The sequence below is a fragment of the Neodiprion fabricii genome, chromosome 4 (assembly GCF_021155785.1).
Source record: "Neodiprion fabricii isolate iyNeoFabr1 chromosome 4, iyNeoFabr1.1, whole genome shotgun sequence".
Classification (NCBI taxonomy): Eukaryota; Metazoa; Arthropoda; class Insecta; order Hymenoptera; family Diprionidae; genus Neodiprion; species Neodiprion fabricii.
Window position 1 is genome coordinate 37,380,696 of NC_060242.1, and position 24,908 is coordinate 37,405,603.

A 24,908-nucleotide genomic window follows, 5' to 3' on the forward strand; every position below is an offset into this window, starting at 1 on the left:
TACCACCATATGCACGCACGCGTTCCAGAGTTAAGGTCTTTCATTCATTCCTAATTCCTATTCCTAAGACTTTTTTGTGTTTAAATCTACTTAGAATTTAAAAAATAAAATCACGTGCAAAAGTTACAATTTGATATGATTTCAGAATTTCAACTTCTGTCAGAAAATGTCGAAAATCTAAATCATTTCATGGAACAGATTTTTAAAAATTCCCGGGCAAAACACTGGTAATTTTCCACTGAAATTTCTAGCAGCTAAATAACCGCCATCTACGATGGAGAGCGGCCGATGCCCGATCCATGCCAATCGGTCTTTCTTAATTTGACGGCTTTGCCATTTGTACGCACACGTGAGCCATCAGTTTGTTAACGCCGCATTTTGCCACATATAATTAGGTATTTATCAGCAAATATACATTTTTCAGTAAAAAAAATAGTCATTCTATCATAGTCGATAAACTAACTAAATTTCAATGCGTACAATCCAAGTTAACGGATGTCATTCGGGTCGTGTGAAATACCTGTAATCTTTTGTCTCAGCTGGAAGCCACGCACGTTTCTTGAATTTTGAGCAGAGATTTGAGTAATAATTTTATCCTCCCAACATTTAATACCATTAAATCATTTGAACTATTGAAGTGACAGATGGTTAACCTATAAATTACATAACTTAGAAAGTTTGTAGGAAATAAGAAATAAACGTCAGTTTCATAACCGTGAAAATTCATGAATCTGAGTGAGTTTGTACAAAAAAAATTTCAGTTAAAATGCCGTCCGACGCAAAAAAGAAGCAGCAACAAAAAAAGAAGGATGCAGCTAAGGCTAGGCAGACCGGTAAAAAGGCTACTCCTCAACAGGGAAAGCCTGGAGACGATAGCAAAGAACAGAGCCCTGTAAGCGGAGAGCTGCAAAACGGATCCAATGGAACGAGCATCAGTGCTGAAGGTGACTTATAAATATACCCCTAATTTAACATTTTTATTTTCATAGCGGTCATCCCTCGAATTGAGCTATTCATTATTTTCTCATCCAAACTGTGCCACATAAAGTTTTTGTATGCTGAATTTTACAGCATTTATATGAGATGCAACCCTGAAATAGCTATTATCTAATTCACAAAACATTCTTCTTTCACGTCTGCAGAGGCTTTGTGCATGAAGTTGGAATCTGATGCACGCCTCAATGCTGAAGCTCGTTCGTGCACCGGATCACTGGCTTCACATCCTCGTAGTCGTGACATCAAAATATCTAATTTTTCCATAACCTTCCATGGTTGCGAGCTCCTACAGGATACAATGTTGGAGTTGAATTGTGGTCGGCGTTACGGTTTACTGGGTCTAAATGGCTCTGGTAAATCGACCTTGCTCTCCGTTGTCGGTAATCGAGAAGTTCCAATTCCTGATCAAATCGATATCTTTCATTTGACCAGAGAAATGCCCGCTAGTAACAAGACCGCTTTACAATGTGTTATGGAAGTCGATGAGGAACGTGTTAGACTTGAAAGGTTGGCAGAGGAATTGATTGAATGTGACGAGGAAGATGCACAGGTAATACATGAATCTTAGAAATCCTGTCAAGATAACGTTAATTGGAATATGGATAGATACAGATGGAATATTCCACTAGAATTATGATTTATCCAAAGCACAGATTTCAGTAATGTCTTTACTATTACAATTGGCAGGAACAACTGATGGACGTTTACGAAAGGTTAGATGACATGAATGCAGATACGGCTGAGGCTCGTGCTGCTCACATTCTGCATGGTCTGGGCTTCAGTTCAAAAATGCAGCAAACTCCAACCAAGGACTTTTCTGGAGGTTGGCGCATGAGAATAGCTCTCGCTAGGTAAAACTTTACTAGAGTTGAAATCATTCAAAGATTTGATATGATTAAAATGTTGAAAAGGGGTTTACACATTTGAAAAGCAATGTTTTACATTACCACAACTATGGACTGTATCAGTTTGAAGATACCAATCTTAAAGTTCATAATTATTATTACATATCCGAGTTTTACTGTTTTGTTATTAACGAAATTATATTTATATTATTAGAGCGCTTTACGTGAAACCACATCTGCTGCTGCTGGATGAACCTACCAATCATCTCGACCTCGATGCTTGCGTGTGGCTTGAAGAAGAACTAAAAACGTACAAGAGAATTCTTGTCATCATTTCCCACTCTCAAGATTTTCTCAATGGCATTTGCACTAACATCATTCACGTCAATAAAAAACAGCTCAAGTATTACGGTGGTAACTACGAAGCTTTCGTGAAGACCAGGTAAATGTCATACTTCGTACACAATATGAATACATACAACAAAGAATACAGTATGATGCTGGACAAAAAATATTATAATTTGTTTCAACCACTCATGCGTTTTCTTCTCTAATGTAACGTTATTCTTCGAAATGTAGAATGGAGTTGCTGGAGAATCAAGCCAAACAGTACAACTGGGAGCAAGATCAAATAGCGCACATGAAGAACTACATTGCTAGATTTGGTCATGGATCAGCAAAGTTGGCCAGGCAAGCACAGTCCAAAGAAAAAACTTTAGCTAAAATGGTTGCCCAAGGTTTAACTGAAAAAGTGACCAGCGATAAGGTTCTCAACTTTTACTTTCCCTCGTGTGGAGGCATTCCACCTCCAGTAATCATGGTGCAGAACGTTAGTTTTCGTTATACTGACGACGCACCATGGATTTACAAGAATTTAGAGTTTGGAATAGATCTTGATACAAGACTTGCTCTGGTTGGGCCTAACGGTGCTGGCAAAAGTACATTACTTAAACTTTTGTATGGAGAAGTAAGTTTCATTCTGTACTCTGTGTTAGATAAGATATATTGCTTAAATTACATGTAAATCAGATGCTCTAAAACTTTGTTTGAACACATTATAAGACAACGTATTTTAATTGTTAGCAATAGAAATATGCACTTTTCATCACCAATATTTGTTACGAGAAATCAAATGTCATGTCATTCAATTTAAACTTTCCAGTTGGTGCCCAGTAGCGGCATGATTCGTAAAAACAGCCATCTCCGGATTGCCAGGTACCACCAACACTTACATGAGTTATTGGATCTGGACCTATCACCTCTAGATTACATGATGCAGGCTTTCCCTGACGTCAAAGAACGCGAAGAAATGCGGAAGATAATCGGTCGATACGGATTAACTGGGCGACAGCAGGTATTTTAACTGTTTAATCGACTGCCTGGAACTCACTGTTATTTGTGTATTTTTTGGCACCAAACGTTTTTTCTAATTGGGTATTGGCAATAACTTGTATGATTTGAAATAGGTATGTCCCATTCGCCAGTTGTCCGATGGACAACGTTGCAGAGTCGTATTTGCTTGGCTCGCCTGGCAAGTTCCGCATCTCCTACTACTTGACGAGCCAACCAATCATCTTGATATGGAAACGATTGATGCTTTGGCAGATGCAATTAACGACTTTGATGGGGGAATGGTCTTAGTGTCCCATGACTTTAGACTAATTAATCAGGTGCGTTTATACTTAGTGACAATTAAATAGTTTGTTATAATCAGGTTCTCCGATTATATCTCATTTTATTTTTTTTTTTTTTTCAACAGGTAGCGGAAGAAATTTGGGTGTGTGAAAATGGTACCGTAACAAAATGGCAAGGTGGCATCTTAAATTACAAAGAACACTTGAAGACCAAGGTGTTGAAGGATAATCAGAAAAATCAAAAAGAATTTGCTAATAGAGGCAAATAATTGATGTTATTCTGAAAACCATTTTATTCCTTTTATATTGCACCCCCAATTATATAGAAATTTTACCGAAAAATAAACTTGCCTGCCGTCTTAAATTGGTGCTGCTGTGTAGCACGAAGATGGCTTGAGCTATCTTAGCTAATTTATTTAAAACGATAAATCAGTAATAACTAATTACAATTACCTAATTGATTAATTAACAGAAACCGTTGCCCTTTGGGATTAAATCCCTATGGTCTCAGAGATTGTAATTTGAATCTAATTATTGAATATTAATAAAATACTTGAAGGAATATGGTAATTAGTAAAAACTCACAATATCCTTTTTCATTCGTTTAACATTGCAGTAACAAATTTTATACATTAGATTAAATTTTTTAAATTTTTTTCAAAAATATTACGTTGCTTACTCGTCGTTTGATGTGGATTAGTAAATACAAAATATATCTGTGAATACAAGTGTAAATGTATGGCTTATTTCTTGATATGCATGTATTAACAAAAATAGAATCATTGCGCCGCAACATATACTGGTTTATTCCAGTATTAGGTGAATATTTAAATAGAAACATCTCAAACTTCAAAATGATATACAATGTAGCAATATAGATATATAAGTAATAACAATGCATTAGTCAGCCATAGTGAGCCACTCTTTTATTGACGTATAATAGATTTCGTTCCAATATTGTTATAATCTGTAGCACTGATGGCTGAGTTGAAATTATCTACCACGAGTTTGCTTGTTAAATTTCCGGGTTTGAAATGATATTAGATTATTTTTAGTGAATCAGGTTGATTCAGTTAACTAGAGATTCCAATACTTGAAACTTCTCGGGCGAATATCATTCACGAAACGTCGTGTAGCTTGACAGAATCATTTGAATAGATAAAAATTAACATATTTACAAAGGTCAAGTAGTAACAGAATTCTCTTTGTAGATCTGTCAAGTTTCTTTCGTAAATTGTTCGTATAAACGCACCATATATATATATATTGTAGTAAAATCGTATAAAAATTTGATTGCGCATTTATATAAATATATGACATACGTAAATATAGTCTATTTTATAATCTAAAAACCACAAAATATCTTCATAAAACATCAACAATGAACAGGAGTTTCAAAAATTGAAAATACTTTAAGGTTTTGGAAGTTAATCATATTACTTGGAATACATATACAAATGAAACATATTGTCTTGGTGTAAGAGGGCAGCGAATCATACGATAAAACTATGCCGCTTCAAAAATTGAATGGTGACTCACAGCTTTGATATATCAACTGTAAATATCACGAAACGGAATTCATAGTTTTAGTTATCATTTTACTCTGTGAAATAAACAAGAGGATTTGACCCTCCATACTTGCATTTTAAAGGTAGAAAAATTCCCCATGTCAAGACAAAACTTCTTGCTCTTGCTGATCAACATTTATGGAAACTTACACTGAGGTAGATGCTGGGATGGCACAAGCTGCTTCCTGTGCCAGTGCAGCTTCCCGTAAAACTAAGAGATGTAAATCCATGTCACTGAGGGCCTGATCGATAAATGCCAACTTCCTTGCCTGACTTTTCGGTATTCCATGTTTCGTAACGAGGGCCAAGTTGGTGACTGCTAAAACTAGAGCTGCTACTCTTGCTTCCAGTAAACGAGCATCTAGGGGTGGGTAGAGGCTACGTACAACATCATCAACCCTTGGTGGTATGCGTCTGGCAACCTAAATTGGAGTAATAGTGAGCTTGAATTTTAATCTAAATTATTATACATATGTGTGTATAGGTTTGAAATGTTTTTATCTTTTTCTTTGGTTTCAACTTACGTCTACAATTTCGAAAGGTACTGTGTTGCTGTTTACTGTTCCAGCAATTTTGGTCAAACTCGCTGCCAGGGAATGGCATGATCTTAGCACTGCTATACACGGTGGAGCCAAACCAGTCGCGTCATCAACCCACCTTTAAATGATCAAAGATAATTATACTTCAGGACTAAGTCTAATTCATCCAATTATCAAAAGCTGAGTTTCACCTCTCAGCATTAACCAGCCATTCTTCGCCCTCCCAAGCATCCAAACTCAGAGCTCCACCATTTTCGCTTTCCAACAAATCTGAATTCAAGTCATGGGAATCCTTCTGTTTCTGAAAAGATTACATCAGTTTCGTTATCAAAAAATATATTTTGTGATCACCTACAAAGCTGAAGACTTTGATGATGAAACTAATCCAAGAAAGCTATGAAAGCGGTATCTTGCTTATCGGTAATAATATTCAAATAAAGGATGCAATGCAATATGTGGCATCCAAGTATATCGAAACTGTACAGAACATGAACAGAAATGGTTCAATTTTTCTACTGGAAGGCCATTGGTGTAACGTTACAAATAGCTTGGAAGTAAGTGAATAATTTCACCGTTTTATAAATAAGGATACAAAATAATACAGGCTACGACCACTGAGCTATTTACCTAACTATATAAAGTTGTATAATTGGCAAACTTACATGATAGCATCGTTGTCTTCTACAAATGACTAACAAAACGAGAAGCGCGCCAAGAAAAACAGCAGCAAGAGCACCAAGGGCGACTGCAACAACCGTCTCCATACCAGCCATGCTCCCAACCGGTACCGAAGAACTCATGTTGTTGTTACGAGCTGTTCAAGCCAGGGTAATATCCAATTACTAATAAGCCTTTGTAGCCGTCTCTGCAAGGCTGCAAGCCACTTGTTGCGTGAGTAAAATACAATGTGTCATGAGATTAGGATAACTAAATAACTAAGACTTGTACTTGTAAAAAAAAAAGAACAAACTAAGACGCGAATTAGCCACACCACTTGCCACCTCTTAATTAATTTTCAACAGTTGTTCATTTGTATACGCATCCTTGGTTTCAGTGGGAGGCAGAGACTGTCACGGGCTTTATACTGTACACACATACTACTTTCAGCTGGTGAATGTTGATTTCAACGTGTGTGAATATGTCACTGATTGTCAATAGCTTTCATGCAATTGTGTGCATCTAGGCGTGCAAGTCGTGTATGGTCAATCACACGGATGGATTAAGGAGTTGCTGTTAATCGTTACACGTTTGCTGCATCAGATTCATTGCATCAAGCTGGATAACTTCTATATTTATTCGTTATACGAATTTAGAGGTACGACATACCAGCGTCTGTGCAGTTGGGCCCGATTTGTCAGAAACACGAATACATGTACGGTACTAATTGAGTGAACTACTTGTTACAATATTTTTGACAGAAACAGATCATTCGCGATTTCATGAGGCAGCAGTCATTCCTTAGATCCAAAAATTTGCCCTGAAATGACGTGGCTTCGGTAAAAATTATACAAACATCATACCAAAAGAACTTTTCTAAAATATTTGACAAGTCAATATGAATATTGTATTTCAGTTGATATGTCCGTTAAATTTTCGGATAGAGTGCGACACTATCGGTTTTGTATGTCCCCCCCCCCCCCTTATTATTAGATGGCCCCTAACTCATCCCTAAAAACTCGCATTCGGAATTCGTGAAGCAGTGTGGTACATACCTCGAGTTCATGGATTGTTTAATTCAGTTTCAAATAAATTCCACATTTATCATACACGTAGCGTAGTTGTCAAAAGATTTCTTGATAATCCCACTGAATAAAATTTCTTCCTTTCAAAAGCGAGAAGCACATAAAATTGCAACTGTCATGTCGTCATGGGAGGCGTGACGAGCCTTACGTCTGTCGGATTATAGTATTTAATCAAAGGTAATACTGAATACACGCAAACATGACTGACCTGATGAAAAATCTCGGTTCCGATGACTTTAATCCAGAAAAATGTAAGTTCTTCTACTTTTGAATAGATTTTAAGCAATATTCTTATATGCTAATACAGGTTATGTTCTCAAATGAGATAGAATCATGAAATGAAACGATGCGAACAATGCTCTATTCAATAAGTGAACCAATACAATATGTTATTTATTTAAAAACTTTCCGCCGTATTTAACAAATTACTTGAATCTAAAAATAAGGTCCTCATTTGCTGTGCTGTTAATTAACAGAATTTAGTGCATTTACATAATATACGATTATCAATTCTACTACTCACGTGTAGTTTATTTCGTCTATTACAGTTGTCAAAGAGTTGAGCAGTCAGTGCGTCGGCGTGGACGAGCTGAGACAGCAGAGAGCAAAGATTCAAATACTCGCTGACAGCACCTCGGCACAATTGAAAAAAAATGTTTACCAAAATTATATGCAGTTTATCGAAACAGCCAAGGAAATATCTCACTTGGAAAGCGAAATGTATCAGTTGTCACAATTACTGGGAGAACAACGCTCACTTTTGGGAACTCTTGGTGCTATCGGTGCAACTGGGGTTGTTTTTGATGAGAACATAGAAACTCAAAATGGGGAATCTCATAATGCTGGTACCAAAGAAGAGGAACAAAAATCGAAACTGATTCAACTACTGGAGAATGTTGAAGGTGCCATGGTCAGTTTCAAATTAAAATTAAAAATTTATTAAATTATTGTTCATTATTATATTAGATGCCAATCGAATTATTTTGTCAGCTATATTTCAATCAATTTGGTAAGATTGTATCACAATTTCTATGTAAGACAGATTATTCACCACTTTCTTACATCCATAACTTATAGTATATCATTGGATGAAACGCATTTTCTGATAGCTGATTTTTTGTAGTATCTATTTTTGATAGAAATTTGGTATCAGAAAAAATCTAGAGACTCAAATCTAAGCTGAAACATTTCACTTGTGATATCTGAAACCTTTCTTATTGCAGAGCTTGGTAGAGACGCCAGGTCGGATTTGTTTACACGAAGGATCTCTGCTTGAACTTGACCCATTGGAAGGAACACCCCTGAAAAGGATTCACGCTTATTTATTCAACGACGTTCTAATGATCGCCTCATGGTTAGCCACTGGTGGAAGGCGTGGCCCACCCAGATATAAAATGCAAGCTGTTTATGATTTGCAGAGTTTAGCCGTTGTCAATGTTAGAGATCTGGGAACTGTCAAATTAGCCTTCAAACTCTTGGCTTTTCCTGACACGAGGGTCTTTCAGTGTGCGACAGCAACAAGCAAGGTTATTAGCAGACCTATTTTTCCTATTACACAGTCCGATAGTAACTTTGTAGTTGAAACACGAATATATTAAACTCTCCAAGATTTTGGAATATATTTTCAATGCTTTGTACGTTTTTGCAGAAAGAATGGTTGGATAAATGTGAACAAGCTAAAAAAGCAAAACTAGTGCAAGAAGATCAAACTAAATCAGTTGATAAGGATAGAAATTTAAAAGATGAACACATAGCACCATCTCGCTCAATGTCTCTAGATTCAAACACAATAGGTAAGTTTCAGTAAGTAGAGTTTCACATTTTAGGCGGTGATCAAGCTTAATCCTCTGTATTTAAGGATATTACGTAAAAATTAATGATCGTAATTGTAACCAGGCACGGAAGATAGTCCAGAAGCAGAGGGTACCGAATCTCTACCCGAATGGTTGTTAGAAGTTGCCGAAGACCTAGATTCTTGTATAGCACAACGTCATTTTGAAGAAGCTTACAATTTGTTAGAGAAAGCAAGATCTTATCTGAGCGAAGCTCAAACAACGCCTGTATTAGTTGGTATCAAGGCTAAAGTTGACGATAGAGCACAGTCTCTGGTCGACGTTCTTACCAAAGAATTGGAATTGAGTTCTGAAGCAAAGTCACTTCAAGGGGGGGGCCTGAGGAGTGCGAGAAGAGCTGTAAGATTATTAATTCAGTTGGATCAAAGTGTCCAAGCTTGTCAACTGTTTTTAAGATTATGCAATGCTGCACTGAAAGCTCAATTGAAACGAGTTAAAAGAGAAGGCCCCACAATACCTTACGTCAAACAGCTGAGCGCCATCGCCTTTAGCAACGTGGCTGAAATGGCTAGAGAGTTTTTACGTATTTTCCCAAATTCTGCGAATTGCACTTCTGGTAAGGTAAAATACACTAGATCACATTTAAACCTGTCCAGTACATCACGTATGTTGAAGAATTCAATGAAGCTAACCAATAATTACATCTTTTACAGCTCTGGTAGTCTGGTGTGGTCAAGAGGTCAACCATTTGACGTCACATTTGATTAAACAAGTTTTCATACCACAAGTTTCTACGAACACGCTTGCAGAATGCATTGTGGCTGTAAGGAGCCACTGCGATCAGGTAATTATGGTCACAGCAATTGTTAAGCGTTTAATTACAGTAATATACTATTGAAATTGAATACAGAAGTCGTTTGTTCTTATCAATAACATCATATGTAGCTAACGCAGCTGGGTATAGATCTTCGCTACCAATTGGATGGCCATCTCAGAACTCCATTGGCTAGAGCTCTGCAAGATGCTGGCGAAAAGTACGTTGACGCGATCAAGGTTCGGGCAGCTGAGGATACTTGGCGCCCGTCCAATCAGTCTAGCCAAAACCTCCAGAAGCTTATGACAGAGCTTGAAGATCTCGGAATTGGTGTTCCATTGTCTTACATGACAAGTGAAACATGGTTATCACTGACAAGTAATACACTGGCATTCTCAAGACTGTACGTTGGATTACTTGAGGATTGTCTTAGCGTTAATACACCACAATTGATGATAACCATAGACAGTGTTCTCGTATCTGTAATGCGAGCTCAAGTACAACACCTCTTGGCATCTCTAAGTAATCCAAAATTTAAACAAGAGGTAATAATTAGTGATCGTCACTACTTGAGGATTGATCACGAATGTCTAATCAATATGATTTACTGTTACAGAGAAAAGTGGTGGAAGATAATGCAGTTTATATCAGAGACATTGTAATTGGTAGAGGACTTGAACTTTACCAAAGTGCGACAGCAAGACCATTTACAAAGCTAGTCACGTTGAAAGATCAAATTGTCTTCGAACCTGTTGCCGCAACGAAGCCTAGACCTGCGCCAAGAACAGCAGTTACAAAGTACTCGACTACAGAATATATATGACTCATTTTTCACTTGTAAGGTATGTCAAATTTTATATTAATATATATGTAAAATAAAAATTTACAACGCCTAATAATATTGAATGATTGTAATTATTTGTCATGGTAAGTATTGTATGCTTGTATGTGTAATGAATAGTTTCACGACGCTAAAAACGCATCTACCATTTCTACAAGACGTTTTTCTTCTAATTATATTTATCAGAAAGGAACGAGAAATTGAACTATTATTATATCGCATTATCAGTGCTTACAGGGATACAAATGGATAACGAGAAAAATTGGTATAAAAAGTCTTGACGACATATTTTTTGCAAACTTTAGTAACATTCGAATTTATGGAGTAACAATACATGTACGTGTGAAGGAACTTATGCAATAAAGAACATACTCTCGGACATGAATAATTAACGAAATTATTCTTATTCACTAATCAGTCTGTCGCTGACATTTCTCCTATTTCATGTATTCTATATAACTAGAGTACTTTTTAAATCGCATACTAATTCTACAAATTTAAAACTAATACAGCATTACCTAACTCATCTTTTTTCAATTGTTAACGCTGAATGAATATTGTTTCGTGTCGATTAAAGCATAGTACTAAAGTTTGTCCGATGAACACGTATTAAATTGAATTTAAAATAAATATGGAGTGCATTCCATGTAAATATATTTAGGATTCAGGTAATAAATTAATATGTGTTATGTTTAAATAACAAGCTACACGTAGATTAATAATATCATTGTCAGAAGATAATGACGATCTCTGTACAAAATTGGTGCACAGGTTACTTTGCAATCGGGACTTGATTAATCACATGTGGCATCTTGAAAGAAACGGAATAAAGCTCTGTAGTTTATCCGTAGTATTTCAATGCCAATGAATGATTGTGATTCATCTAATGTACGATAACTAATTGTATTAGAACAGAAAAATACTTATTACCTATTTACAGTTTAGCAGTGCAATTAATTTCACTTTACAACATAATTATTCAACTAAGCTACCATCATTCAGGGACATTTTCTTCTTCTGGTTCCAATGCTTGATTTGCTGGTTCTTCAGTCTTCTTCTTTTTTGCACGAATATCTGCTAGAGTTTCCTCAATACTTCGCTGATCTTTTTTGTTTTCACTTGGGACTGAAAAAAGAATCGAGGTGGTATAAGACAAATTTTCGTTGGTGAACCACGAGCATGATGCTGGGCAAAGTAACTTGAATAGTTGAATAAATTTTTACCAAATCCATAACTACGATTAGTTTCAGTTTTTCTGGCTGCTTGTAAGGCAGCTTCTTCTCCAATCAGATGCTTATACTTGTCTTTATAATTGGTTATCGGTACAAATTCTTGTTTTCTCTTCCTAGATTTGTTTGCTTCCTCATCTTCTTTAGCTTGTCTCTCTCTTTCCTCGTTTAATCTCTTGGCTATTTCCTCATTCCATTCTTCTCCTCTACGCAATGCATTTAAGTGGTCTTCGGTTGGAGCATATTCCCTTTTAAATATTATTATATATCTATCGATTCCCTCCATCCCAAAAGAATATGCTAATACATTGGCCACTTCTGCAACATCGTGTCTGAAAAACAACGGTTTTTCAATATAGAGTTAATTTCTAGCTTTTCATATTTTTTGGTAGAAACAATTTTCAGACTTGAAAAAAAGATTGAATTGAGAGAGTAAAAGTGGTCTTGGTTACTCAAAGTGTAATACATATAATGATTGGGGCGCGAAATAAATTAATAAATTACATAATGCTTCTGTAGACCTGTTCCATAGGTTGAAATTTACATTCTCGAGCCGCACCATTTTGCAGAAATTTATTTATCTTTTCTTCAACCTACAAACAAAGTAAAATATCTACAATCATGGTCAAGTGTTTTTTGGAATATCATAATTGTATCCCTCAGGATCATTCGTCATACCTTTTCTCTAAACACCTTCAGTTTTTCCGCTTCCACTATTTGACGTTTCTCAATTTCTTCTCGCTGCTCTATAAAAAGTGTAAAATTGATTGCATTAAATAAACGGTACACTTACTATACGTGGTAATTGTTTAATCGTTATCGTAACTTGTTTGAAGAGTGGAAAAAAAAATTTGCATAAAGGAGGGTTATGTACGACTGACTTTTCATCAATGCTTTCTGCTTATCGCTCACACTCGGTGGCTTGTCCATTGAATTTAAAATTGAGCCAAGCAGGTCCATGATTCTCAATTAATCAATCAATTCCGAAATCACGGTGTTAACTATTAATTTATTAATCTTGTCTGTTCGATACGAAGAATGTATGTAATAGTCACGCACTCTTCTTATCATAAGCGCAATGCCAAGCGCAAAGTCAAGCAAAGCAAAGTCGGAATCTGTCGGTAAGATAGTGTAAAAAATTATCCGTTACAGGCAGTTTTCAATTTCGCTAACTGATGGCGTTCTGGTCGACCAGATGTCCGTTGAAGTTTCAGTTTGAATTTAGTTTAAAAGGCTGAGATAGAAAGAGCAACAAGAACAAACATCGTCACGTTCGCGTGAACGTTGATCGTTGGTTTTCGTCGCATAATCGAATTAATTATTCAAGTTTAAATGCTAATAAACAACGGATTAGGCGACGTTAATCTACTGTTACTTTACTTTAAACAATAAGTGGTGATCGGCGTGTGTGCTCAATATTTTGTCTCGAACAAATAGGTGCTTCTATTTTAATCACTGAGTGAGAAATGTTACTCAATTCTGTAAGTTCTTGGCACTAAATAAAAATACCTCATTTTCTCGTTATTCGGGAAGTAATTATACATCGTCAATTGACCGTCACACGAATGTGACGAGACTCCGAAACGTAACGTCCGTTTAGCACACTTTATCTTATTACTTCAATCTTTAAGGCGTTCACTGATTCTGTAAAAAGTATACAGGTGTATGTTTATTTATTTATTTATTTATTTATGTATTTGCATATTTATTTTAAGTGACAGTTGACCTATCCGCAGTCTTATCTATCCGGGAACTTGACGCTTGTGATAATTTCAGTGCATAGGTTATAAGTTGTCAAAGTTTCGTAAAAGTTCATTCCACACTTTGGCAATTTCTAGCCAACTGTAAACAAATTCTGAAGAAACAGTTGAACAACGTTTTTCTTTAAACCTCTGATACCAGATTTGTATATTTTTATTTAAAAATGAGACAGTCGTGTTTCTTTGTTGTACTTTTTACCGTCTTGACGTACCAAAATGGAAATGCTTCGATATATGATTGGGTCTGGAGTAAAAATTCCGAGGAATCAAATGATGTCGTGCCATCGGATGGCATTCCCTTGGTTTCCATCCCTTATGAATCCATGACGGAAGATGAAAAGTTTCTCCAGGAGGCAGCAAAGTTTTCAGAAATTCAAGTTTCCTCAGCGCTGGATACTTGTCAGCACAAAGTCGTCATGAAAATAAAAACGTCATGCAGTGACATGACTGAAGAAGAACTTGCTAAAATGAGCGTCAGCTTATTGAATTGTCAGTCTGCTGCCGAAGGGAGAAAATTGTTTCCGTGCACCGAGGAAATGGTAATATGATTTAATTTATTTTGAGCAATAAGAATTTCAATAGATTATGATTTTCTTAGAAATTATAAAATTGAATGATTTCGTTCATGCAAACTGTTACGGCATTTGTACTTTTTTGAATTTCAAGCAAGTAACTTGTGTTTAGCAATTCGATTCTGCCTCCGCACAAAAAAAAAAAAAGAAGAAGAAAAACGTGTTCAGAAATGTAAAAGAAATTATCTTCCATAATAATGAAACAATTCAAGGAAATAATTGTAATTTCCTAGATTAATTGATTTTATTTCCAATGAAAAATGGTCAACTGTGAATAATTGATTTCTGTTACTCATTTAAATTAGGCATTTTTATTGTGGCTCCATCCCATACCCAAATAGTCGGGGATATATTTAGGGGTATATTAGTATTCCCAGAGTATAGGACAATGACGTTTTGTACTAGGGGCTGGTTGCAAGCGTGTTTAGACTTGCACATACCTCCCCAGTCCCATTCCCCTCTCTATACCCACAGGCGTAAATTTAAACCCGTGCAGACCTCCTGGAAGGTTTAGTTCTCATTTGACTTTGGATCTATTTGCTTGCTTGTGCCTGTATGGTCTTGTGTTAATTCTTACCATATCAAAATTTTTACATAACAGAGAGTTTCGTTATTGATATTTTTTTTCGTTTGTAATTCAGAGAAAAAAAACAATCAGTAAAGAACATTAACAGTGTTTACCGCCATTTAGCAGCTGTACTCGTAGCTTCGTGTACTGTGCTGAACTCTTGATGAGCTTGAGCCAAGCATCTTAGACTAAGTAAGTATTTTATTTTTTATATCTATTCCTAGACGCTAAGACAATGCACGACGGAAATGGATCCAGATATGTGGAACGCGTATCACTTAATGAGCAACAGAGCAAGAGCTGTATGTTATGCAGCTAGAAATATTCAATTTCGAGCTCTGACTGAAATTACAGTCAATAAACTGATGAACACTGCGCATTCGCAAATCAAGGCGATGGGCTCTCTGAAGGTAACGAAACATATTTCTTATGCAGGAGTATTGAACATGAGGTCTTTCGTCTACGTTCTTATACGATTCAGTCATTCGATTGACCGCTCTTAACATTCACGCCTCATTCTTCGTCTCTCCTATCTAACAGACTCTTCATTTCACCTGACAATCTTTCTTCAATCAATCAAAATGGATATTCTCAACATACCTAAAGTTATTCAACCCTCATCCTATCCCCTCGTTGTCCTAGAACATAAAAGTGAAGCTGAACCAGCCGATTCCGTAGTGCTCGGGAATAAAAAACCTCAGGAATTACACAAATATTTTCTATCCTTATAAATCAGGAAAGTCAAGAACGTCTTGAAGAGCAAACCATAGATGCTTTGAATTCCGTTGCAACCGGCAACAAGGTTTTGCTTGAGCAACAGGAATCGTTAAAGGAAGCCCAATCCTCTGCTCATAGTCTTGTGGCCAGGAATCTTCAGATATTAAACAACGAAAAAGCTCTCATCAGGTCTGGCCATGCACAGCTACTTGCAATGACGGATGACATCAGGAAGAAATTAGGTAAGTAATTGATACTTTTTCAGTATATTTCCATAAAACTTTTATTACTAAATCCATAGTAGATTCAAAGAAGTATAATAAAAAAATTTAAGCTCTTTTCAATTTGTTAACCATTAAAAGGTATTGTGTTCACATTACAGAGAAAGCAAGCCAGGAACTTGCCGATCACTCTACAGAACGGAATGAGAATCATCAGGAGGTTTTAGCTGATTTGAAGAATATGCAAGAACAAGCTCATCAGATTTGGGATAGAATTGAATCCAGTACCAACCATATATTAGAGCATAATATGGAGGCCGCTGAACAATATGAGCAAACTCTGAAACAACTTGATCAAATAAACCAAACCGTTCATTTTCTGTTGGACTTGACCAATACATTGAAAACTGAAGTTGACCAAAAACTTGGTTGGATCACAAATTACATTGGCGACACTGGTGCGATTTATATAACTTTTTTTTATTTTTTTTATCGAAAATGCGTTGTGTTCAATTAAAATTTTCCCGAAATAATTACTGATGAATTTTTATTATGTTTCAGGGGACCAATTTGAAAAAGTGTATCGCACCGGGCTGCACGCTATATACTTACTCATAGCCATGATTGTTGCATCTTTTTTGCAAGCACCTTTTCTAACTAGATTTACTATAATGGGTATTTTACCACTGAATCTTTTGTCATACTTGAAAGAAGGTGCCGAAGCTTCTCTCGATTTTGGCTCAATAACTGTGCTCATATTTCTAATAACTGGAAGTATGTATTTGTCTTCATACCGTATATGCAATTTTGAAGAAAATAATTATGAATGTAGAACTCTTTGACTTGAGCAAGCTATTTTAATATTTGTAAAAGTAAACCAGAAATACTTGGAAAGTAATTTGCACCATTAATCATTTAGTAATATTAATTTTTTACTTCCAGTGCATTACCTGATTGTTGCAATTCATTATATACTCAGACCTAAAGACGTAGCTATAAAACCAACTAATACTGGTGTCATGCCATCGATAAATATACTGGGTGCCAATAGTACACCAATTAATTACATGAATGGTCATAATGTGAGAAAAGATGCTGCAGTGAATGATACAAAAGAATCTGTATTGTTTACTATGTTGCATAAAATTCTTGGCATCCCATCGGTACTTATTTACCAAGCGAACTCATGTAAAAGTAAGTTTGGCCAAGTAAAAATTCAGCAATCTTTGTCCAAAAAGCTTATAAGCTCTTGAAAAGAATGTTATCAACATCTGGTGCCCGAAAAAAACTAACGTTTTCTTTTTTTTTTTACAAAAATATGTATCCTATGTGTCTATTAATATACAGCACGTCATCTATATCTACTATGATTTATTTCAGATAAACTTTGGTCCTGCGTACCAACCATGCCGTCTTGGGGTAAAGGTAACTCACAACTGCTTCACGAAGAAATGTCATGTTCGTATTTACCTTCAAAGAAATCTCGCGAAGAATTAATTACTGATTACACAGGACACTATCCAAATATGTCAGACGATATGTCGTCGCCGTCAATTCACGAATCACGTAATTTATTAAACGAACATTATGATAACTACAACGAAAGCGATGATCTTGTTGATGCGACAGAACTACGCCGTCGTACTACGAGAAACGGGTCGGTAACTAGAAGCAACTTTGTTTATCCACCGTCACCTTCGAGGAGGTGAGTTAAAATTTGATTCATAGCGAAAGATTCAAGCTGTAATTCATTTTGAAAGTTCGTTTGTATTGTTTAATAAGTTGGTGAAATAGGGTGGTCCAAAAAATTTCACCTTTAATCTTGAATAACTTTTGAAAGAGTTGAGTTATCGAAAAATTATAAGAGACCATTTTTGTAGATCATCATTTCCTACAAAAATATGTAGTTGATATTTATGTATGTATGTATATTGCCTCGTCACTGAGCTACGAAATTCAGAATGCAAGTAAAATTATTTTCGCGTACTAATTAAATGGAAAATGAAAAATGGGGTTCAGGAACTACTAAATATTAACATTATGGGCTCAAATTTTAGCAGACATCTTGTTTCCTCTTCCTACAACTGTTAAAGGTGTGATGAAGACGAGTTTTCTTGACCTTGATGACTTGTTGATGAATGTTATTCTTGGATATGAAGGTCACAACTCAAAACACTTTTTTATAGTGTTAACGTTTCAGCCCTGATGGGGGCCCTCCTCAGAACCAATTTATTTAAACATCTGTCACGAACAAAAATAATAAAATAATGTACAACTCCGTTATAACAAAATTAAACATAAGTGGTTTAGATAATAAGCAGGGATGTTTATGCAGATATAAATGAGAGGAATTACCTAGTGTGGGATGACACTTTCAATTACAGCAGACAGAGAACACTCTTAAGTAGTCAAAGCGTGTTGGTAAATAAATAATAAATAGAAACAATAAAAAAAAAAACAAAAACCGAAGCACACTGCGATCGCGATACGTAATTCCCAAGACTTCATCCTTGTAGTTAATTTGATAAAATAAAACACACAGCCGTTATAGGTTTAAATCAAGAGCACATTTGCACATGTGGAACGTCCAGTGTGTAGTGGGGGGAGATCGATATCGATAGTTATCAGAGCAAACGCAGAGTCAACGGGTTAAAAGGAAACCAAAATTTTGTTAAGAAGGTAAAATCGAGAGCAAGCTCAGTCGGTAATGGATAATTACAATGGTTGTATCACAGAGGTGTAAATAGTACTCAGATGTTCGATGTCTTGTCTTCGGTTGACAGAATTGGGATGTGCAACAATATTGCACATTTCTAACAATAGCCTGTTGTAATACAATGGTTCAACGTCAATAATGCTGGCTTGAGAATAATTGAAAGAGTGGTCGAAATCGATGGCATGCCTCGTCAGTGCAGTATAATTTATATAATTTAAACCTATAACGGCTGTATGTTTTATTTTATCAAATTAACTACAAGGATGAAGTCTTGGGAACTACGTATCGCGATCGCAGTGTGCTTCGGTTTTTTTTTTTTTATTGTTTCTATTTATTATTTATTTACCAACACGCTTTCACTACTTAAGAGTGTTCTCTGTCTGCTGTAATTGAAAGTGTCATCCCACACTAGGTAATTCCTCTCATTTATATCTGCATAAACATCCTTGCTTATTATCTAAACCACTTATGTTTAATTTTGTTATAACGGAGTTGTACATTATTTTATTATTTTTGTTCGTGACAGATGTTTAAATAAATTGGTTCTGAGGAGGGCCCCCATCAGGGCTGAAACGTTAACACTATAAAAAAGTGTTTTGAGTTGTGACCTTCATATCCAAGAATAACATTAATCGTTAAAGCTGTGACTTTGAAAAAAAAATTATGGATTTTTTTGATCCACCCTATTCTGTATGTTGCACAATAATCGTTTTGAGCTTTACTTTTCAGCAACACACCTTTTATGACTGGTACCAGCAAAAACCAATGTGGTGCATTAACCAGAACTGGAAAACGATGCCGTTTATCTTCAAATCTTGGAGGGAATTTTTGTCACCGCCACAGCAATGGGTCTTCCTTTATGGGTGACTAAACTCCAAGGGACGTTAATACGAGTCTAGAAATATAGATAATAGACAGGAATGATTCCCTCAAAACAATCGATCTTATCCTATTATGTGATAAATATTGACAGGCAGTAGTAAAATGAACCAAGTCACTGAAAGTGATGTATAAATACCAATTTTTCCGTGATCGTTTTATCTTTACAATGAATTAGTTTTTATCTTGCTCAGTAAAATCTTTAGAATATCTAAATTTACAAAATATTTTTATGTCGACTTCAACAGTTTTTCGGTTTTTATTTCATGTTTTTTTATCAATGGCATTGAACAAGTAATAATACTGACATTCATTTATCGCGACGACGTAATACAACAAGATAGAAATAATTGGCTGCGGAAATTAAAATTTGTTTTACTGAGCGGTTCGTTGTTTACTTCATTTTATCCCAAGAATGTCATTGAAGTTCATTAGTGAATACCGAAGCGATTGAATAGAGACGTGAATAACAAGTAATAGTTAGTCGAAAGGTGATGAGTGAAGATTGAGGTTTAAACCGATTAAGTAGATTTTTCAAGCAGTTATCGTTTAAGAATTATAAATATTGTGTGATTATAAACGTAAATTTCATATTTGATGAGCGTAACGGAGAGTGATGTCAATAACCAATGCTACTTAGAGAAAAAATAAATGAATAAATTAGCGTTACCTATAATTTGTAGTCGAAAATATTCGTTGGTTAACTATAATGATTTAATCCCTAATTTTTACCAATTCAGACTTCAAATTTTTAATTAAATTATAAAGTAAAGTATGTTGATCATCTTAAGTAACTGACAAAAAAATAAATAAATGCAAAACCTGGCCAAACTGGAATTGAGCTTATTTAAATCTTGACTATTTGCAAGTAATCCCGCCTTTAATCCACGAAACATTAATCTACTACTGTAATAACTCTTAAACTGTGTAAAATGAAAAACAAATCTTCATTAAATGGGCGAAAAGTAATTTCAAACGAGAAAGGATGCCGATCTTTATTAGCTCCAAGAATTAATACCCGAGGCAATTGTCCGTACAACAGGTCGAGCAGTGTATATACATAGTAATAAACGTTGTGTCTTGATAAAAGTATATAAATAAAACAGATGTCTTTTTCGACACTCTCAAAGCCATATTAGTTACAGGATGCCATGTTCAACTGCGTACAAACAGCGTTGTTGGTTGACTCGAAAAAATTTTGATCAGTATCAAGACCTGCACCAACTACGAGATTGTGGAGATTACAGTAGTTCGTTCCATAGTCAAATATAACGAACCAATCGTTGGACTGTGAAGTTGCCTGTAAAAATTATTCTTCGTTGATTAAAGCGAAAACGATAATTTCCAAAATTAGATGTAGTGCGAAAAATGTAGCGATACGATGTGGAAATAATCTTGTCTGGAAATGCAATATCGTAATTTTTACGCTTTCGATATCTTATATACATATAATATGTTGTATAAAATCGAAGTAACCACTTACCACTGCCGTGCAGCTATTGTTAGCCGTTTTTTGAAAGATCATTTTAATGCCATCGACCAAACGGATGTTCGGCGTAAGGTGCGTAGCTTTTATCGTATAATTATCATTCGGTCTTGGATCGTGAAGCTGCGATTAATGCATGTAATTCATAGTTTATCCGTTAGCAGGATTAAGTCGACGGTGTATATCTTAAAAAGCCTTCCCAGCCGCGTCACCGAGTCATTTTAACAACGTTGTGCGTATGTATGCACATTAACGCGTTTGTCGCAAAAGAAAATAAACATATCACAAGGTAAACTTTGGTTCAAGTGGGGCTCAGAAATTACTTGAAACTTGTGTATCATACACTATAATTATCAAGCGCTCGGTGACGCAAATGAGTCTAACACTAAGACACGAGATAAATTATGCTTGAAGTTAAGTCTACGGGTACTCGAGTGTTTTGAAGTCACGAAGTCACTCGAAATTTCGCAGTCCTTAAAGGAATGCCTTAGTCGATTTCCATCTTGTCATATGTATCTCCAGAGATTGAAGTCCACGTATCTCAAACGTGCAAAAAGGACTCAACATCCCCATTCCATACACAATTCTTAACAAAAACACTCCTGTATGTTTTTATTTGACGCATAAATAAAGAAATGGCATGAATTCTACAAATTTACTATTACAATTTCGTAAAATCCATGCCATTTCTTTATGTCTGCGTTAAATAAAAACGTAACGGAGTGTTTTAGTTCAAAATTGTGTATATAATGGAGCTGTTAAGTCTTTCTTCGCGTTCAAGATACGTGGGCTTTGATATTCGGAGATACTTATACGTCAACGTCGAAATCGACCAGGGCACCACCTTGAGTCAAGATTATCACGGAATGGTTGACTTCCTCGTTGGACCAAGATCCCGGGATGAAAAGAGACGAAGCAATATTGAGGAAATATAAAAAGCCGAAGAACTCACCGAATACAAGCACCTGGTACCTCGAGGACCGCAGCCGTGACACGTAGACCACTTGAGGATCTGGCACCGGAGTCTCTGCATCACGTATACGCATGGTTCACCGAATTTCCTGAAAGATACGACACATTCGAGGTCTCGACGGTATCAGTTGCGGAGGGTGTAGAGTATAAGCAACGATATAAAGATGGTTTTCGGTAATTTCCCAAGATTTTTATCCCATGAATATTATAGTATAGGTATAATTATACGCGTTCTCATGGCTTGAGTTGAAAAGCACCGCTGCTGCAGTGTCTAGTTGTGCGTAAATGTATATTTTTGTAACCAGAGCCAGGCCAAGAGAGCAAACATAAGCCAACCCCATGACAAACAAACGTGCGGCTCCTGCAATATCGAGTTTCCACGGAGGCCCGTTCGCTCCATGTATCCATCAAAACCTTGGTGGGGTGGTCCAGGAGCAAATCTCTTTGCCGTTCGTGAGGAGCGCCCCAAATTTTTTGGGGTGAACCGTAAAATTTGTTATCAATCAGTCCCAGGATTACGGTGAAAAATCGCTTTCTTAAAAAAATTGGTGCAGTGGCTGGAGATGCCTTGCAGGCGTCGTAACGACTTACGGGTAGGTCATTCAATCGCCGAATCGTCGCAATTGCTTGTTTGCTGATATGCCGCGTGCTGAAGAAAGGAGATTTCTCGCCGATGGCTCGTCTATCGCCTAGTAAACGTACCACGTTACAGTGCAGGACGCGTGCATCGGGTATGGGAAGAGAGCGCTGATGAAGAAGATGGACGCGAGGATGACGAAGACGGCACCGATGCAACAGAAGCTGAAACGGCATCCTGAAGATATCCGACTCGTCGCCCGAACTTCCGGTATAACGTCTGCCGAAAAAAATCCCTTGAATTATTTAAAAAACACGAAGTACAGCGCTCGCTTCCGTTTTCTACGTCTCAACCGATGGATGGCGTAAAAAAAATCAAGAACCAGAACCGCGCCGCAGATTAATTATCGCACGCGAGAGTGCGGCGTGATTCCCCCGAGGATTTATCGCGTGCCATATCTTTGTCGAGTCGTGGAAACTGAATAATACGTGAAAATGAACCATTACGCGAAACTGACAGAGGCTCCTCAGGCTTAAGGACTCTCTCGGTCTCATGACGAGAATACGGTGGCGGATAATCGGGCATCTGGAGGGCCGAAATCCGCTGCTTGTATCGCGGCATCGCGAGCCTTTTTTATACGTCGACACTTCGAAACGGTATACTTTTCTGAATGTCAGTCCATCCGTGTCGTCAACATTCTCGCCTTACTGCGGACAGAGGTAAAAATTTATTCTTCCTGCGGCACCGCTGCAATCGTGTACCAATTTCGATGATTAATATACGCTCTCGTTCCGCACCGCGAATATAAGTATAATAACACCCGGCTCTCGGACAATCTTGTTCTCCGGCTATTTTCAACGTGACGTAAATAATTCACTCCATGCTTGTTTTACCACGTTCATTTTTTTTTTTTTTTACTTTTATTTACACGCAATTCAATGTTTTCCACGATATTTTCATACTGATCTTCGATTGCGAGTCCGGTTGCCGTGTATTCAAAAAAAAAAAAAAACATCCGAAAGTAATATTTTTCGATACCACTATTTTCTTCTTCTAATCGTCCAGGTAGAGGGGGGGAGATAATTAGTGGTCTAAATCGAGAATTTCGAGCAGATACTGCAGCAGCTTCGGCCGTCATCTTTGAATTTGTGGTGGAATTTGTTTTAGTTAAATAACTCACCGATATTCAACTTTTTACTCAAAAATGATCGTAACTAAAGTTGTAGGAAATTGAATTTTCCACAACTTTTGTCATTATCATTTTTTGTAACTTAAACCATACATTCAAGATGGCGACCAAAGATATACTGCAGAATCTGATTGAAATTGGGTATTTACTCTCAGGGAAATTTTTAGTTCCGGTTCAATCATCCGGCACAATCGAAAAATATAGTTCTAGGCAGAAAATGAAAATTAGTTTTTTAGCTGTTACCAGAAAGTCCAGTGTCCGTTACTATTTTTTCTCATTACGATCACTGTTGCCATATTTTCCTGCAACTATTTATTTAGCTAAGAAAGTAGAGTAAACCTCAGAAACCGATCTTTCGTTGCAATAACCAAAAAAGGATCGACAATAGCGCAAAATGGTTAGGCGTACCTCGTTTTTCCTAATTCCAACAATATTCAAACAGTTTTTTTAACGATACCTGTTTTACTGAATTTTTCTAGTTACTGTAACACATGAAATTTTTCTCAGTGTAGAATATTAATGAGTAATGATACCCCCCCCCCAACGATTCGAGAAAGAAATTAATGGTATCGAAAAATTGACATTCCAAATGTAGATTTTTAATCGAGTGGTGCTATTATCCGCTACCATGCTAAGGCGGAGGAGGGCTTGTACATTATAGGGCTTACGAAGTGTGCCGCTCACGTTGACGAGCCTTAGAATTATCACGTATTTGAATAGTTTCGAAAATAGAATGCGAGACGCGGTGCGGTACAAGGTATGCAAGTACGTACACCGTACGTGGGGCGAACGGTGACGACGGAGGAAATGGAAGAAATGGCGTGACGAAGTGACGAGACGACAAACCACTGCGGCGTCGCGACGTCAGTCGTCTTGTACGAAGCCGTCCCCTGACCGCCCTGAGAGTCGGGATATCTTTTCTTGACATCTCGGAACTTTGTCTCCAGTTGACGAAGCCTTGTTTCATTGATTGCGTACAGCCGTTATTACAAAAGCTCGGAACCAGTGCTCGGAGATTTTTATCCGAATGCGAATGACAGTTGTGGAGTACAATATTTGAGCCAATCGGAACCGCCGACTAATCAATTACTGTACAATGCGTCACGTTTATTGACGTTGAAAATTAGGAGCCGCATGGGATGCGTAGGTATAATAATCAGGTTACAGCGCATAAAATTTTAGGGGTGTCTAATGCGTGCCGATGAAATGCCGTTTGTCACCTCGTCCGCAGCTTAGGGGGGGTCCAGGAA

At 36.7% G+C, this 24,908-nt stretch overlaps 6 protein-coding genes across 12 annotated transcripts; 3 read left to right on the top strand and 3 right to left on the bottom strand.

Annotated features, from left to right (window-relative positions):
- Positions 1–249: 249 nt before the first annotated feature.
- LOC124180427 (ATP-binding cassette sub-family F member 2) lies at positions 250–4,033 on the top strand. Of its 2 annotated transcripts, none has more exons than XM_046565917.1 (9): positions 250–395; positions 762–944; positions 1,143–1,546; positions 1,684–1,847; positions 2,056–2,283; positions 2,421–2,808; positions 3,004–3,195; positions 3,308–3,511; positions 3,601–4,033. In XM_046565917.1, the coding sequence occupies exons 2-9, from the start codon at positions 767–769 to the stop codon at positions 3,742–3,744; spliced, it is 1,902 nt and encodes a 633-aa protein (XP_046421873.1). In that variant the 5' UTR covers positions 250–395; positions 762–766; the 3' UTR covers positions 3,745–4,033. The 2 variants fall into 2 exon arrangements, with proteins under 2 accessions (XP_046421873.1, XP_046421874.1); XM_046565918.1 differs by lacking the exon at positions 250–395 and adding an exon at positions 460–582.
- LOC124180432 (transmembrane protein 98-like) lies at positions 3,751–7,147 on the bottom strand. 3 transcript variants are annotated; one of them, XR_006870259.1, is made up of 6 exons: positions 6,909–7,145; positions 6,245–6,455; positions 5,774–5,883; positions 5,568–5,700; positions 5,118–5,465; positions 3,751–5,030 (listed from the first exon to the last, which is right to left on the bottom strand). XR_006870259.1 is itself a non-coding variant. In XM_046565930.1 (6 exons), exons 2-6 carry the CDS (start codon positions 6,380–6,382, stop codon positions 5,027–5,029), a joined length of 657 nt encoding a protein of 218 aa, XP_046421886.1. In that variant the 5' UTR covers positions 6,383–6,455; positions 6,909–7,147; the 3' UTR covers positions 3,751–5,026. The 3 variants fall into 3 exon arrangements, 2 of the variants coding, with proteins under 2 accessions (XP_046421886.1, XP_046421884.1); XM_046565930.1 differs by having other exon boundaries at positions 5,194–5,465; positions 6,909–7,147; XM_046565928.1 differs by lacking the exon at positions 6,909–7,145 and having other exon boundaries at positions 3,751–5,078; positions 5,194–5,465; positions 6,245–6,524.
- Positions 7,148–7,434: 287 nt separating this feature from the next.
- LOC124180422 (exocyst complex component 8) lies at positions 7,435–10,830 on the top strand. 2 transcript variants are annotated; one of them, XM_046565903.1, is made up of 8 exons: positions 7,435–7,575; positions 7,873–8,234; positions 8,548–8,850; positions 8,973–9,117; positions 9,221–9,733; positions 9,831–9,961; positions 10,063–10,476; positions 10,548–10,830. In XM_046565903.1, exons 1-8 carry the CDS (start codon positions 7,524–7,526, stop codon positions 10,752–10,754), a joined length of 2,127 nt encoding a protein of 708 aa, XP_046421859.1. In that variant the 5' UTR covers positions 7,435–7,523; the 3' UTR covers positions 10,755–10,830. The 2 variants fall into 2 exon arrangements, with proteins under 2 accessions (XP_046421859.1, XP_046421860.1); XM_046565904.1 differs by having other exon boundaries at positions 7,438–7,575; positions 7,854–8,234.
- On the top strand, positions 10,643–20,617 carry LOC124180423 (protein brambleberry-like). Of its 3 annotated transcripts, none has more exons than XM_046565908.1 (9): positions 13,080–13,482; positions 13,717–14,300; positions 15,126–15,311; positions 15,638–15,860; positions 16,001–16,297; positions 16,401–16,613; positions 16,782–17,033; positions 17,220–17,544; positions 19,285–20,617. In XM_046565908.1, exons 2-9 carry the CDS (start codon positions 13,926–13,928, stop codon positions 19,424–19,426), a joined length of 2,013 nt encoding a protein of 670 aa, XP_046421864.1. In that variant the 5' UTR covers positions 13,080–13,482; positions 13,717–13,925; the 3' UTR covers positions 19,427–20,617. The 3 variants fall into 3 exon arrangements, with proteins under 3 accessions (XP_046421866.1, XP_046421864.1, XP_046421865.1); XM_046565909.1 differs by having other exon boundaries at positions 13,904–14,300; XM_046565910.1 differs by lacking the exons at positions 13,080–13,482; positions 13,717–14,300 and adding an exon at positions 10,643–10,773.
- On the bottom strand, positions 11,059–13,080 carry LOC124180430 (sperm-associated antigen 7 homolog). The gene is made up of 5 exons (XM_046565926.1): positions 12,883–13,080; positions 12,680–12,747; positions 12,506–12,594; positions 11,996–12,333; positions 11,059–11,897 (listed from the first exon to the last, which is right to left on the bottom strand). The coding sequence occupies exons 1-5, from the start codon at positions 12,959–12,961 to the stop codon at positions 11,767–11,769; spliced, it is 705 nt and encodes a 234-aa protein (XP_046421882.1). The 5' UTR covers positions 12,962–13,080; the 3' UTR covers positions 11,059–11,766.
- On the bottom strand, positions 20,401–22,233 carry LOC124180737. The gene is made up of 4 exons (XM_046566483.1): positions 22,229–22,233; positions 21,873–21,981; positions 20,918–21,043; positions 20,401–20,734 (listed from the first exon to the last, which is right to left on the bottom strand). The coding sequence occupies exons 1-4, from the start codon at positions 22,231–22,233 to the stop codon at positions 20,570–20,572; spliced, it is 405 nt and encodes a 134-aa protein (XP_046422439.1). The 3' UTR covers positions 20,401–20,569.
- Positions 22,234–24,908: the final 2,675 nt, after the last annotated feature.

What these genes read in the sequence shown, in the direction of transcription:
- LOC124180427 (XM_046565917.1), top strand. Translation starts at nt 767, where the DNA reads ATGCCGTCCGACGCAAAAAAGAAGCAGCAACAAAAAAAGAAGGATGCA. An exon ending in TTAAACTTTTGTATGGAGAA is followed by an intron (nt 2,809 to 3,003) that starts GTAAGTTTCATT and finishes TAAACTTTCCAG; the next exon opens with TTGGTGCCCAGTAGCGGCAT. An exon ending in GATTAACTGGGCGACAGCAG is followed by an intron (nt 3,196 to 3,307) that starts GTATTTTAACTG and finishes GATTTGAAATAG; the next exon opens with GTATGTCCCATTCGCCAGTT.
- LOC124180432 (XM_046565928.1), bottom strand. Translation starts at nt 6,382, where the DNA reads ATGAGTTCTTCGGTACCGGTTGGGAGCATGGCTGGTATGGAGACGGTT. An exon ending in GAAGACAACGATGCTATCAT is followed by an intron (nt 5,884 to 6,244) that starts GTAAGTTTGCCA and finishes TAATCTTTTCAG; the next exon opens with AAACAGAAGGATTCCCATGA. An exon ending in TACCTTTCGAAATTGTAGAC is followed by an intron (nt 5,466 to 5,567) that starts GTAAGTTGAAAC and finishes ACTCCAATTTAG; the next exon opens with GTTGCCAGACGCATACCACC.
- LOC124180422 (XM_046565903.1), top strand. Translation starts at nt 7,524, where the DNA reads ATGACTGACCTGATGAAAAATCTCGGTTCCGATGACTTTAATCCAGAA. An exon ending in TTCTGCGAATTGCACTTCTG is followed by an intron (nt 9,734 to 9,830) that starts GTAAGGTAAAAT and finishes CATCTTTTACAG; the next exon opens with CTCTGGTAGTCTGGTGTGGT. An exon ending in ATCCAAAATTTAAACAAGAG is followed by an intron (nt 10,477 to 10,547) that starts GTAATAATTAGT and finishes TTACTGTTACAG; the next exon opens with AGAAAAGTGGTGGAAGATAA.
- LOC124180430 (XM_046565926.1), bottom strand. Translation starts at nt 12,961, where the DNA reads ATGGACCTGCTTGGCTCAATTTTAAATTCAATGGACAAGCCACCGAGT. An exon ending in GCAGAAAGCATTGATGAAAA is followed by an intron (nt 12,748 to 12,882) that starts GTCAGTCGTACA and finishes CACTTTTTATAG; the next exon opens with AGCAGCGAGAAGAAATTGAG. An exon ending in CAGGTCTACAGAAGCATTAT is followed by an intron (nt 12,334 to 12,505) that starts GTAATTTATTAA and finishes GTTGTTTTTCAG; the next exon opens with ACACGATGTTGCAGAAGTGG.
- LOC124180423 (XM_046565908.1), top strand. Translation starts at nt 13,926, where the DNA reads ATGAGACAGTCGTGTTTCTTTGTTGTACTTTTTACCGTCTTGACGTAC. An exon ending in TGACATCAGGAAGAAATTAG is followed by an intron (nt 15,861 to 16,000) that starts GTAAGTAATTGA and finishes TTCACATTACAG; the next exon opens with AGAAAGCAAGCCAGGAACTT. An exon ending in CATATTTCTAATAACTGGAA is followed by an intron (nt 16,614 to 16,781) that starts GTATGTATTTGT and finishes TTTTACTTCCAG; the next exon opens with TGCATTACCTGATTGTTGCA.
- LOC124180737 (XM_046566483.1), bottom strand. An exon ending in GTACCAGGTGCTTGTATTCG is followed by an intron (nt 21,044 to 21,872) that starts GTGAGTTCTTCG and finishes CATTAATCGCAG; the next exon opens with CTTCACGATCCAAGACCGAA. An exon ending in ACAATAGCTGCACGGCAGTG is followed by an intron (nt 20,735 to 20,917) that starts GTAAGTGGTTAC and finishes TAATTTTTACAG; the next exon opens with GCAACTTCACAGTCCAACGA.